Source organism: Aedes albopictus, chromosome 3 (assembly GCF_035046485.1).
Source record: "Aedes albopictus strain Foshan chromosome 3, AalbF5, whole genome shotgun sequence".
Lineage (NCBI taxonomy): Eukaryota > Metazoa > Arthropoda > Insecta > Diptera > Culicidae > Aedes > Aedes albopictus.
The window spans coordinates 230,487,049-230,501,451 of NC_085138.1; the positions used below are offsets into that span (position 1 = coordinate 230,487,049).

Here is a 14,403-nt window from a genome sequence, read left to right on the forward strand (position 1 = left end):
CGCTGTGTGCGTTCAATGATGCACTATCATATACGTCACTTCCGATGTATGTTGTAAACAACTCAAAATTACTAAAAATATTTTTCTCAAAAAAAGTTTTTTGATTTCCAATCGAATTCATAATATTTATCTCTTGATTTATCTTCACACCACCAAATCGAAGTCGCGGCTTGCTTGAGAGTTGCGAAATTATCTCATGCGAAGCTAATGTCAAAGCTTAAACAATGGACTGACGGCAACGTCGTCATAGCAACGTCCTCAAACCGTAAACAAACAGGTCAACGGGACGCCTTACACACCAATCTAAAAACAGCAATTCTCATGAAAATATTGTTCAACACAAGACTACAAACAGTGTTCGTTTTTCTTCCAGATTAATTGTTCAACTGTTCTTAAACCAATTGCTATATATTGAATTGTCAGAAAAACTGGGTTATAAATAGACCGTATTCTAAACTATTTAGTGAACAATTTGTTCGAGAAAACGAGCGATTTTTTATGGTAACCTATCTTAACCGCCTATAGGGCACTGCATTGTTTTAATTTTGTATGGGATTTTGACTTTTCTTGGCCTTGATGTTTACAAAATTTCTGTAAGAGTGAAAAAGACGGAGAGAATTTCATGCAGTGCCCTATTCCACAATCCACATACCAAGCCACATACTGTTATTTGGTGGATTACCATTTGTCCTCGCATTTGTCAAACTGGCAAATCTGTATACAGTATGGTTATATTACTGTTATCTCGGATAGTATGAGAACTGGTTCAATGATAATTTCTAATAGTCATCCACAGTATGAGAAATATTGCATTTACAGTAATTTGTAATTTATTATTCAACGTAAACCTGTCAGTTACATAACTTTTACCCAAGTCAAGGACTATACAGTTAGTGATTATGCGGGGGCATTCTTTCTATTTTTATTCTTTTACCCCAGACAGACATGTGATACGAGTGCTTGTACGAGTGTGATTCCTGTACAACGGTACGCAATGTCAAGAAAATTCTAACAAGACTGACTTGAACTGAAAGAATTTTCAGTATGGCACTCATTTCAAGCGCAATTGTACAGTGATTCTTGTATCACATGTGTGGCATCAACCCCATGAAACGGCTGTCATCCACATACAACTGGATTGAAGCCAAAAATATGGTGCTGGACGTGGTGCTGATTTGAATGGGCAGTTACATAAGGCTGAAAACATAGTGATTTCTTCTGTTGGAGCAGGTGCGACATTTAAATTTAATAGGGCACGTTCGGTGTAGTACTAGATTTGTAGTAATGAGCTGAATTTTTGTATGGTGAGAAGGCCAATTCTCCGTTTCTGAAATGAAATGGTGCAAAAAGCGTGGGTATTATGATTCCTTGCCTAATTTGATGCTGTTTGAGCAAAACTTTGGATAACTATGTTGTTTATGTTGCAAGAAATGGAGAAAACAACGACACTGTTGTCCAAAGTTTTGCTCAAACAGCATCAAATTAGGCAAGGAATCATAATACCCACGCTTTTTGCACCATTTCATTGCAGAAACGGAGAATTGACCTTCTCACCATACTAAAATTCAGCTCATTACTACAAATCTAGTACTTCACCGATCTGTCCTATTGACTCTAGTGTTGTTTTATATGGGCTAAATGTATTTTCATACTAGTGCGTCTTGTAAGTTTAACAAAGAACACTGAACCCATTGAAAAATATGTGGAAATGATCGTTTTTCGATCACGAATTTATCTTCGCACGACAAAGTTCGCTTCCGCACGTAGCAGATTGGTCAGCAGACTGAAATTTCGTAAACAAACCTGTGGCGCCCCACCAAAGACGGCGGCTTCAAGAACTAACGCTTTCTTCAGGGGGTTGTGTGGCATAAGTATTTGGCAGCAGTTTATACCAAGGTTGCGACCATTCATTTGCAAAGATTTACATTCATTTGCTATTATCTCAGTTCAGGAGCATGCTATCGAAAAACAATGTATGGATGAATTTAACCTTGTAGTTTTATCTGAAAGTTTGCCGAATAACATTGGGGTCGCAAACGTATACCAAAGTCGTGAGCGACCTGTGAAGGCAACTCTCCACGCGGTGAATATAAATTTCATTCACGCTGTGGAAAGTTGCCTTCACAGCTCGCTCACGACTTTGGAATGCGTGTGCGACCCCAATGTTATTCGGCAAACTTTCAGATAAAACTAAAAGCTTAAATTCATCCATACATTGTTTTTCGATAGCATGCTTCTGAACTGAGATAATAGCAAATGAATGTAAATTTTTGCAAATGAATGGTTGCAACCTTGGTTTATACCCCAGACAGACATGTGATTCCTGTACAACGGTACGCAGTGTCAAGAAAATTCTAACAAGACTGACTTGAACTGAGAGAATTTTCAGTATGGCACTCATTTCAAGCGCAGTTGTACAGTGATTCTTGTATCACATGTGTGTCATAAGTATTAGAGCACCTTTAAATACCCCGTTTGGCAGCCCTCCATCATTGCAGCAAACTTTACCGGTCGCTGCTGGATGCGCTCGCAAAATAGTAGCGCTATGGTTGGGTGACCAAATATAGTAGCGGGACAGTTGCGCTGCTATAAATTCTATGGGAATATGACAGCCTTCTCGATACGAATCAGGGTGACTAATTTGGTTGCTATCAGTGTGGAAAAGGGTGGTTAAGTCAAAATGGTAGCGCTGCGCGGGTTGCTCGAATAGTAGCCGCCGTTAATGTTGCTCTTAGCGCTTGCGGAACAGGTATTCTTTGTCTTCTTCACTCCACCAGGTTGGATGATTTCACTGGATAGGCAATATTCTCAATTTAGTTGAAAACGGAGTTTTAGACTAGCGAAGTTGGAAGAGAATACTCCAAAACCATGTGTCGGACCTAATTTCGGAAGTGGTGCGCTGTTTAGTAAACCTGGTCCGCTATACAGCGCACCTCGGCACCGGAGTGTGCACTTTTCCAAAATATGTGTTTTATTTACCCATAGGATTACTCTTGGGATTACTATCCAATAAGACCTATTGAAATGTTTGACCATCACGCTAGTTCCAGAATACCCATTAAATGGGGTTGAAGTACCCATTTTTGGATTCAGTACTGCGCTGTCAAATAATGGGTGTTTTTCTGAAAACAAAAAATGGGTGTTTTAGCCTCATTATGAAGTTTGCCTTCTTAATTAAATAATGGGTGAATAATACTCATGTCACTTGGGAAAATTTCATGAACGCCGTTTCTTGACTTAGTGTTTTTGTGGCTCTCACTAAGTGCAAAGTTTTTGCAAAAAAAATGTAAATATTCAATAAAACTTTCTTCATCAGGAAGCAGCAGGAAGCATCCCAATGACTCGTAAGTAATATCGATGAATCTTTCAAGGAATCTTTTAGTAATTTCACAAAAAAAAACCTTCTCTTTGCAGATGCCTGAATTTCTCGGAAGCAGTTGTGGTGATTCGCGACATGGATTTGCGGGAATCAACAAGGGAAGCGATTGGAGCAGTTCTTCGAATAATTTTACATGCGAAAAATGAATTTGAAACTCTATGCTGCATTACAGAAATATATAATAATTTTACAAATAGCCTTTTAATTGGGTTGTTTAGTGAATAAAATATTGCTATTTTCTATAGCCTAATCGAAAGAGCTCATTTTTCTGAGTATAACGTGATTTTAGTGGATTTCAATACCTTTGTTTTGATGGTTAAATTAACAAAACAGTTTTGATTTTCGTGGGTAGAATGACAGTTCAATCGATAAAATGACAGTTCGACCCGAACAAAAAAATTTCCCCATACAAACTTTAAATGCATTTTAAAAATAGTTCCCGGACTCCGAAAATTATGAAATTTTGGATTTCGACTAATTTTTGGGCGGAGAATATGATTATGAAATAATCTGGATACCCCTAAAGAACCCAATTCTGCTTTTTGTCATTTGATCTGAAATCATTTGAATAAACCTATCCTCAAACTGCAAAAACTTTCCGGGAATAATGGGGTATTTTTACCCATTTTTTATTTCAAGATCAAGTGTAATAAATACCCATTTTTTGAAGTTCGAGACGAATACCCATTAATGGGTAAACGGAAAATACCCATTAAATGGGTTAAGCCACTTTAGTTCGAAATGGGTACTAAAGTACCCATTAATGGGTATTTCTGAACTAGCGTGATAATTAGTGTGCGTTTTCATGTTAATTTTTTCCGTGCCTGAACCGGTTTAATACCAAATACGCTACCAAGAAAATTCATAACATTGCTACCAAGAAGTGTCAAACTGTGAGTGCCGGCATAAAAAAAATCCTATAGAAAAAAAATGATCAGGCGGCAGGCGGCGTCATTTTTGTCTTGATTTTCAACCGAATCGGCTCGCTTGTACGTTTTCGGCGTTGCGTCTCTTCAGCCATTTTGGTCGCGTAGTTACTAATCTTTCGAAGCATAAAATCATGTCTCACGGTCGCAACGAGTGCCGAATCTACGTGGGAAACCTTCCGCCGGACATACGCACCAAGGACATTCAGGATTTGTTCCACAAATTCGGCAAAGTAACCTTCGTTGACTTGAAAAACCGCCGCGGGCCGCCATTTGCTTTTGTCGAGTTCGAGGATGCCCGGTATGATTACCAGATGGTAAAAGTGGTTTGTATCAGTGGAAATAATGTGAATTTGGTGTTTTTGCAGTGATGCTGACGATGCCGTGAAGGCTCGTGATGGGTACGACTACGACGGGTACCGGCTGCGAGTGGAGTTCCCTCGCGGTGGAGGGCCCGGTCGATACAGCAGCAGCAGCAGAGGCAATAGTGACCGCGGGGGTGGCCCTCGGGGTGATCGGGGCAACCGCGGCCCTCCCGCCAGACGATCACAGTTCCGTGTCATGGTGACGGGATTGCCCGCTTCCGGTTCCTGGCAGGACTTGAAGGACCATATGCGGGAAGCCGGCGATGTTTGTTTTGCCGATGTGTACAAAGATGGAACCGGCGTCGTTGAGTTCCTGCGCCATGAAGATATGAAATATGCCATCAAGAAACTGGACGATTCACGATTCCGGTCACATGAGGTGAGTGACGTTTATCGGATTAGATGACGGTTTATGATTAAAATGATTTTATTTTTCCTAGGGAGAGGTAGCGTACATCCGAGTGCGTGAGGACTCCACTAATAATGACGACAGAAGAGGCGGAGAATATCGTGACCGGTAAGTATTTTTTTATTGTGTGTAATAGAGATGAGTCTATGATTCAGTCGGTAGAGGTCAATCTTGATTTAGTTTTTTGATATAATTGCCCTGGGCATAAGCGTGCCTACAATAAACAGATTGTCAGCTGGCAAAGAAAGCTCATATTTTTGCCATCATCATAAAAAATGAGCCTCATTGATCATCTACCTGCTGCAGAAGAAAGGAAAGTAGGGATAGGAACAGGTAGGGAAATATGAAAAGTTATCCTGGAAAAGAGCACTAATGAACGGACGTACTTTCAAACAGTGCCCCGAAAAGGACACTATAAAACTGCTCTGAAACAAAAAAAAACTACTTTAAATCCGAAGATCAACAATAAACTATTCTCAACTTTAACTAAATTTTACTGCATTGTATTCTTTCAGATCATATTCACCGCGCAGACGACGTGGAACACCAACCTATTCACCGGTACAACGCAGCTTCTCGCGATCTCGCTCCCGCTCTTTCAACTACTAGGAGCAACACGGCTAAGCCGAAGCAGAACCTGGACGGATCCTTACCTGTGGATTCCAAGTAATTTCATTACCCTTTATCTTTTGTTTTCAAACTCTGACGCTGCGATGCGTTCTCCTTAAAACTTTTTTTCGCGAATGCAACACACAATCTACCGAGAGCTGCTCGATTTGCGAAAGATGCAAATGCGGCAGTCCTATTGTAAATGTAGGGATATTTTAATCATTTTAAGTACATTCCTTGAGAGGGTAACACTTCTCGCGACAGGGAAATCTATTAACGCGATCAATCATTTTATTCGTAACATTTTACTACAATACTGTATGAAACCCAGCCAATGTATAAGGAAAACAATAAGTGCTTGAACAATCTATCGACCATCTAGGCTTCACTTTCGTCAATCAAACAGAGGTTATATTTTAACAAATCGTGAAAATGTTGTCTCAAATGAATATTAGTTTGGAAGGTTTAAATAATTTCAAAGTTTTCGTCTCTTCTTCTAGCCTGTGAAATGCGACATGAAGATCTCTATCAGAAACATGGATGGATTACATTCACTATCAATTATATTCACAAACAATTTATCGCTGTCTCATCACGTCTACATTCTAAAGCCTGTTTCTTTTTCCTCCGAACAGGACAAACAGGATTCTTTCCTTGCTTGTACTGTTGTGCCACAAGGACCTATCTCGCGGTTACGGAAAAGTGACTCGATGGTTTTGTCTCCTGCTTGGACTTGAGAAAAAACACAGGATCCCTGGAGTTTTTCGAAGGACATTTCTCTGTTATGACCGGATTCCCTTTCGCTCATTCAATAATAAGATGCACCTTGATTGGACTAAGCACAAGCGCTGCTGACAGAGGAAAAGGATTAGGATTCATGACTTGCGGGAAATGGAAGTTGTGACGCTTCGTCGCCGTCTCACTGCAAGGATCGAACTCAGGGATTACAGGACGACAGGAACTATCTTCGATACGTCGTTGACGATTTGTCGTATTTGAAAGCAACTATGCACATTGAATGCTTGGTGTGAGGCTTTCATTTTAAAACTTTTCTAAATTAAATGAATTGTTGTAGAAGTTGTATAATTGCGGTGTGCGTAGAAGCAAAATCACAAACGATAAAAGCGATATCATTTGAACCTAAGTGGAACGCCTTTTCCAGAGAATAAGAAAATGACTTTTCACACACTGGATGAATTGAAAAGGATATCAAGAGACAAGCGCTGCTCATGATCGCTCATGGAATGGATCTTTGAAGACAATTACAGAAGGAGGATTCAATTACGTGGAACGCAACGCTGGATCTTTTGGGGATAGGAAAATGTAACCCGCAATCGCTATGTTTGGGATTTTTGAGGAACGCATGCCGAAAATTGTCACAACAAACCCGAACAATTCATTGTTGGATCAACTTGGACAATACGGATGTTACGAGCTCCGTTTTTCTCAATTTTACCTGTACCGAATTCCGCTGCAAATTTTCATTGACTCAATCGATTTATTGGAAATATTACAACAATGTCTTCCAATGAAAAGTATATTTGCTAGCCCCTTATATTTCACAAATTATCTTTAAATACAAGTGGTGAAAATATATACTTTTTACGGAAAGTTTTGCTGTCAAATTCCTAGAAAAAGATTGTATCAATGGAACTATCTGCCGGCATGAATCGGTTCTTTTTGAACTTTATTACAACTTCATGCGGAAATGTCTAAAGCATATGGAGGAAAATCGATTTGGACAAGGATGGAGGAGTTGGATGAAGCGAGAGAGGACGGAAGGAATGGACTCCGAGGGACATCATTTGCTTGATCTCAATAGTAGTTTGGAATTGGAAGCCCCCCTGGCACCTGGTTTTGCTTAACTCGTTAGGATTCAGGATTAATGGACACCGAGGGAATAGGAGATCTTCTGTCTTTTCAAGGCTATATTTGTTGAAACTGCACCCCACGAGTTGCACTTGCCATCTTAGTTTTTCGGAACGGTTATACAGCAATCAGGAACAAAAACGGTGTGTATTACCCAATATCTAACCTTTTTCACTTTTTACAGTCGGTGACTAGATACCCACGTATTAATATTCTCTAGAACGTTTGCTTTATTCTAACTTTCTTTTATTTGTGTCGGCTTTTATTTTCAACTTTCATAATTCATCTCATAATCCAGTTTCTGTTCAGTTGAACAAGTTTTGCTACCCTTTCTCTGCACTCACAACACGCATTGTAAAATGCGAATTCGCTTTCATGTTTCAATTAGTAGAAACAGCATGTGAATTTTGGGTTAGAATCAAATTACTGTTTCATCAATGTGAAAGTGTTAACATCCAAAGATATCAAAAGTTTGATAAGTTAAAAATTCGATGACCGGTGTTTCCCCAACTGACTGTAAAAATGTGGTAAACCAAACAAAAGTATGCAGTTGTTTATAATTTAAGTGCGGTAGTACAGTTTTCGGAAAGCAAACTTGAAGGATTGGCCGGGCACTTCATCGTTGCATCTTTACCTACAGTAAGTAAGTGTGGCGTGACAGCAGCAAGTGTGTTGCTAAGAAAATAAGAGTGGCACGTGCGTTATAATAAATGAAAAGGATTTCATCAAAGTGACTTGAGTTGTGCATCTATATCACATTTCTTGCTTTGTAAGCTAACAAAATCTCTTAAAGACATGTTCTATAGTTTTTTTTTTGTTGGGGGGAGTTGAACCACTGCGTCCAGTGAGTTGAACTTTTGTGGTATACCCCTGTTTACTATTCGCATCTTACAAAGCTGATCACCCTTTATTAAGTTATCCGCTTAAGAATAAGTGCAAGCTATGCAAACAGGCGGTGCCTGTGAACGACGAAGCGAACGCTGAAGAAAACACCAGAAATGGGCATCATTACAGCGAACAGGAGGGCAGACAAGTTCCAACCGGATTCTGAACTTCCGTACAGCGATTTGACGACTACATGTACTGGAATCTTCGTTCCCAGCAGCGAGATTCTGGGCTGTTCAAGCTATGTACACAGGCGGTGCCTGTCAACCACGAAGCAGCCAAGCAAGCAGAAACACCAATCACTGGGAGATTTGACCACGAGAGCTGAGGGTGAGAAGCCGTCGCAATACTGCTCCACCACAGCAACACCGATTGTGAGTCGACAGCAAGGATTTCCGTACAGCCGTACGAGGTTCCACAATGTTAAAGCTATGTCCGCAGGCAATGCCTGTCAACCATGAGTACCACGCTCCAAAAACACGTAACAAACGGGAAAATGGTAGAAAGTCAGGTGTGATGAGCAATAACTTCTTAACGACTACCTCTCCACCTCGACAAATCAGCCAGCTTTGTGTAGACCACGATCTTCGTCGGAAGCAATGAACGATTTGAGATTCCATCACCCGATCCGTCAGAAGGCCGAACAGTAGCAAATGGAGAATCAACATGCGGTACCCGAACACTTCCATCGCGCCAGGAGGTGTACCGTGAGCCGTTCGCCAAGCGGGAGAAAGTGCACCCTGTGATTCTGGAAACGGGACGCAGGTTTCTCGTCAAGGCACCAGATGTATTCTCTGATAGGAGGAGTGGAGACCCGGAGATCGACGACCAAACATCGGTTCGGCACGGAGTCGAAGCTTACGGCCACTATCAGGCGCAGGGAGACAGCAACTGGAGAGCTTTGGAAGAGCAGGAGGATGTAGCAAGAAGCCTACAGCGGGCGCGGGAAATTGGAACCCTGAAAACAACAGCGAGTAAGGAGGCTCCAAATACCAGGACGAAGACACGCCAAACACCAGGACGAATCGACAGCCTACTGAAGGCGAGGGAGACTGGGACCCTGAAAACAGCAGTGAGTAGGGAGGCTCCAGATACCATGTCAAAGAGCGCCGCAACCGTCAGCCCACAGCGGGCAAGGGAGATTGGAACCCCGAAAACCATCGTTGAGTAGGGAGGCTCCAAATACCAGAACACAGAGCAAAGCAAGCACCAGCCTACAGCGGGCAAGGGAGATTGGGACCCTGAAAACAGCAGTGAGTAGGGAGGCTCCAAATACCAGGACGAAGAATGCGGAAACGAACAGCCTACAGCGGGCGAGGGAGATTGGGACCCTGAAAACAGCAGTGAGTAGGGAGGCTCCAAATACCACCACGAAGAGCGCAGCATATAGCCTACAGCGGGCGAGGGAGACTGGGACCCTGAAAACCGTCGTGAGTAGGGAGGCTCCAGATACCAAACGATCCAGACAACGAATGAAGCGCAACAACACCCCGAGGAACCCTCACACCGAAACACACCAAATGGTCATGCCGTTAGCCGATCGAGACAAATCGAGCCCATCATCAAGAATTCGACCATCCTCACTACACAGAGCTATGAGTGGCACCACTACGAAGGAAGAGAACACGATCTCGGCAATCCAAGCACATCACGACTGGATGGTGCACACGAACCCTCAAGTGTTTCCAGTCAATTCGAATGCGTGGCCAAGGGTTAAAGATCTGGGGGTCGTCATGAAATCTTCATCCCAAAAGTAACGCGACCAGGGGCGCGGTAAAACCCTATTTCCCGGGCTCATGACGATTTAGATTAGTAAATTTTTCTTTTCTCAGAATATGCACACACCAAAACAAACCAATTTTGTCCTTGTAGATAGTCTGTAAACATAGCTTCTTAATGTTTTGTGTGCGATTAAGCCTATTTTAGTCAATACAATAGGCTAGAATCCGATTTGAGTGCTTTGCCGTAGGATTCGTGGAAGCTGGACAAGGACATTGGTCAGAGACGATTTGTGAGGTCGAAGATTTTGCCAGGCGCAGCTGGCGTGAAGTTTAGTTTAGCATTAAGATTATGCAGTTTGGAGGATAGAGAAGATTTGGCAAGCGACCAAGGCTTGCGTATGAGTTTGGGTTTAGTTGAGGAAACGATGTAACTTGAGGTCTGCTCAAGAGTTAGGTTGACCGACTTGTCTCTGACCATCATCCTAGGAGTATGAGTGATGATTTTGTGAATTTTTCATAAATCGTTTGATCACCGATTTATGAAAAATTCTTCCGCTACGGTAGAGCTGTGTTACGTTTGTAAATTAGTTGTGACGTATGTAAAGTAGTTTTAAGAATTTTCCATGGATTGCATTCTCCAATTAATGGAAAATTCTTCGATTGTTGCATGGAACAATGTAACGAATAGTACATTGGAACCTTATAAATGCGCAAGGCCCCACGTTGGGCGCCAATGTAACGAATAAATTGGAACCTTACAAATGCACATTTTATTTTCCGTATCGGGCCCCACGTCTGGGAACTTAGATACGCAAAATAAAATGGAACATTACAAATGCACAAAACACAAACATGCAACACATAACATAAATTGTGCCCAGTTATCCAAATAGATAACTAAGTCCGAACCCAGGATGACGAGGTTTCATTTTTGTTCTTGGTCCATCAGTCAATCCTGTAATCGTATTTTTTCTGGCAGTTCGCCTTTTAGTTCGCAGCATCTGTTGCGGCATTCATAGCTTGTTTTGGTCTAGGAATTTCTAATCCTAAAGGGGCCTCCTGATTTGGGCAACAACACAAGACCGTCTACAATTTGATGTCCGTGTTAGGGGACGGCTTGCGTGTTTTGTGCTGGTTCGCTCCTGAAATGTTTGGAGCGCTACAAATGCATATTAAAATTTAGGGGCAAATGAACAAATCACAGTACAAAACAGAAAATTAACTGACAATATGTTCACAACTATTTACAAACGTAACACACTCCATGCAACAATCGAAGAATTTTCTATGAATTGCATTCTCCAATTCATGGAAAATTCTTAAAACTACTTTACATACGTCACAACTAATTTACAAACGTAACACAACACCAGCAACAGCGGAAGAATTTTTCAAGAATCGAAATCGCGATTCTTGAAAAATTCTAAAAAACTCCTATTTATCATCCTTCCAAGTGGTCGGTTGATGGCAGCGATGATCATTTTTTTTTTGGTGCTGAGCAGACCTCAGCGTGAAATTGTCACCAGACTAACCATATTACGTAAGCCAAACGCTTACCAGATAACTCCGCGAGTTAAATTGCCACCAGGCTAACCTTAAACTAATTGCCACCAGGCTAACTTAAAACTGATTGCCACCAGGCTAACTTTAAACAAATTGCCACCAGGCTAACTTAAAACTAATTACGCCAGCGAATCCTAGCAAAGGGTATGATCTAACGCCATTAAACAACGGCCAAAGAACTGCCATCAACCAAGTACTTAGCCTTTCTCTATCTTTACTGTTGCGGACACTCATATTTGATCTACTCTAAGTTTACCTAAACTAAACCAGATAGATCAACAAAGAAACACTAAACTTTAAACTGAACGTGGGTTTTTTTAGTTGGGCGCCAATGTAACGGAAAATGCATTGGAACCTTATAAATGCACAACGCCCCACGTTGGGCGCCAATGTAACGGAAAAAAAGTTTTGCGAAACACTACAAATGCATTGTGCTCCCGATGGTTACCACAATGTAGACAACTGCTAAAAGAACCCTACAAATGCGCATTTTATTTTCCGCATCGGGCCCCACGTCTGGGAACTTGGATACGAAAACAAAATGGAACCTTACAAATGCACAAAACACAAACATGCAACACATAACATAAATTGTGCCCAGTTATCCAAATAGATAACGTAGTCCAATCCCAGGATGACGAGGTTTCATTTTTGTTCTTGGTCCATCAGTCAATCCTGTAATCGTATTTTTTCTGGCAGTTCGCCTTTTAGTTCGCAGCATCTGTTGCGGCATTCATAGCTTGTTTTGGTCTAGGAATTTCTAATCCTAAAGGGGCCTCCTGATTTGGGCAACAACACAAGACCGTCTACAATTTGATGTCCGTGCTAGGGGACGGCTTGCGTGTTGTGTGCTGGTTCGCTCCTGAAATGTTTGGAGCGCTACAAATGCATATTAAAATTTAGGGGCAAATGAACAAATCACAGTACAAAACAGAAAATTAACTGACAATATGTTCACAACTATTTACAAACGTAACACACTCCATGCAACAATCGAAGAATTTTCTATGAATTGCATTCTCCAATTCATGGAAAATTCTTAAAACTACTTTACATACGTCACAACTAATTTACAAACGTAACAGTACTGTACTGCCGTGAATCGCATATCAGTCCCATCTTTGCTGGATTTCCTATGCAAATGGGACAGATATGCGATTCACGGCAGTGTATGACGCTACGATGCTCTGGTCAAGTTTTGAGCCCAGTCCGTTGACATTTGGGCGATGGTAGGATCGTTTAAGGTTGATATTCCTTTCGGGATGAATCAGCACAATTGTGCTGTTGAGCGGGCACTCCAAATATTATCCTGAAACCGGAAAAGTTTCACTTTATTTGTTATTCTATTTTCAAACGACGAATGTAATTGAGAAAATTACATATGAACAACAATAACATACATGGTATCTTTATGGTGGGAACAATAACTATTTTTGTATTCAAAATATCTGTTGGTGTGGTATTATGCCTCTCAAGAAAAATCAGAATATGGCGATTATCTGCCTCTGGCGATCAGCGCGACAGTCACTAATCATAACAGCGTCACCAGATTTAAAAGTATCTAATTCCACTATATCCCTTTCGTGACGAACCAGCACAATTGTGCTGTTGAGCGGTAGCAGTTTTGCATATTTTTTTCATCTGTTTAGACTTTGTTTTATGTGACGTAAACTGTTTCAATAATTCAACCATTACTTATACTCATTTGTATGTAAACAAACTTTTGTTTACGTTGCCTGTGAGATTTATCACAAAAAGGTAAACGAAAAGTGGACAAAAACCGTAAAACATGAAAAAGTTTTGTCTGTCGCATAATTTTTATTTCCGATTTGTCTGGGTAGTCAAAGCAAGAAATCGAAAGATAAAGAGTAGTTCTTTCAAATGAGGTAAAATAACTGTTGTTTTGTTGGGAAATCTTAGAGTTCTGGAGAGCCAAAGTTGAGCCATTTGTATGGAGATTTCATTTTTTTGCGCTCCGTCTCGAAAGGGATATGGGGTTTGACAGCAAGAACACTCATTCCACTGAGCTACTCTTGCCGTTCGTCACAAATACATTCAAAAACATCTGTCACTTCGCGAAACCCACGTGCTTTTGTTTTTGGCGGGAACACTACTTTCTCTTTTGTTTTGCCTTGCGACTGTCATGCGGCGGTATGCCTTGCGAGCGTACGACCGCCGCAGGACTCTAATAAAAGGTAAGCGCGACAATACCTATGTTTTTTACGAAGAACGTTTGCCTTAAAAACAAAGACTGGACTCGAAAAAAAATATGTATAACTTTTGATTGCCAGCACAAAAATAGCTTTTTTACCAGGAATAGTACATTATGTGTAGCTAATACCATACAAATTTCATCAAAATCGGTTAAGTGTTGGCGGAGATATCGTCGAAAAAAGAGACTTACCATTTGAGAATCTTGGGCCAAACAAACACTTTAAAAAATACACCTAAACCTTGATTTACGTCCACTATTGGATTAGCGAAAAAAAAATTGTACCGACAAAATAATGATCAAAATACACATTTTTATATTTTTGTACACTACTTCTCCTAATCACGAAGATGATTTAAAAAATATAAAAATGTTGAGTTTGCTCATTGTCTTAGCGGTAGGATTTTTTGTCGCTCAGCCAAGCATGGACGTAAAAAAAGGACAAGGTGTATCACATTTTTTACC

General features: G+C 40.9%; 1 protein-coding gene and 1 long non-coding RNA gene across 3 annotated transcripts; one reads left to right on the forward strand and one right to left on the reverse strand.

The window, feature by feature from the left end:
* The first annotated feature begins 4,324 nt into the window (after window positions 1–4,324).
* Window positions 4,325–8,287, forward strand: LOC109399345 (serine/arginine-rich splicing factor 1A). Of its 2 annotated transcripts, XR_002127535.3 has the most exons (5): window positions 4,325–4,606; window positions 4,674–5,049; window positions 5,111–5,187; window positions 5,595–5,745; window positions 6,324–8,287. XR_002127535.3 is itself a non-coding variant. In XM_019671784.3 (4 exons), exons 1-4 carry the CDS (start codon window positions 4,440–4,442, stop codon window positions 5,686–5,688), a joined length of 714 nt encoding a protein of 237 aa, XP_019527329.1. In that variant the 5' UTR covers window positions 4,325–4,439; the 3' UTR covers window positions 5,689–8,287. The 2 variants fall into 2 exon arrangements, 1 of the variants encoding a protein (XP_019527329.1); XM_019671784.3 differs by having other exon boundaries at window positions 5,595–8,287.
* Window positions 5,827–12,807, reverse strand: LOC134291524 (uncharacterized). The gene is made up of 2 exons (XR_009999136.1): window positions 11,810–12,807; window positions 5,827–11,757 (listed from the first exon to the last, which is right to left on the reverse strand). It is a non-coding gene; the product is annotated as an uncharacterized LOC134291524 (long non-coding RNA).
* Window positions 12,808–14,403: the final 1,596 nt, after the last annotated feature.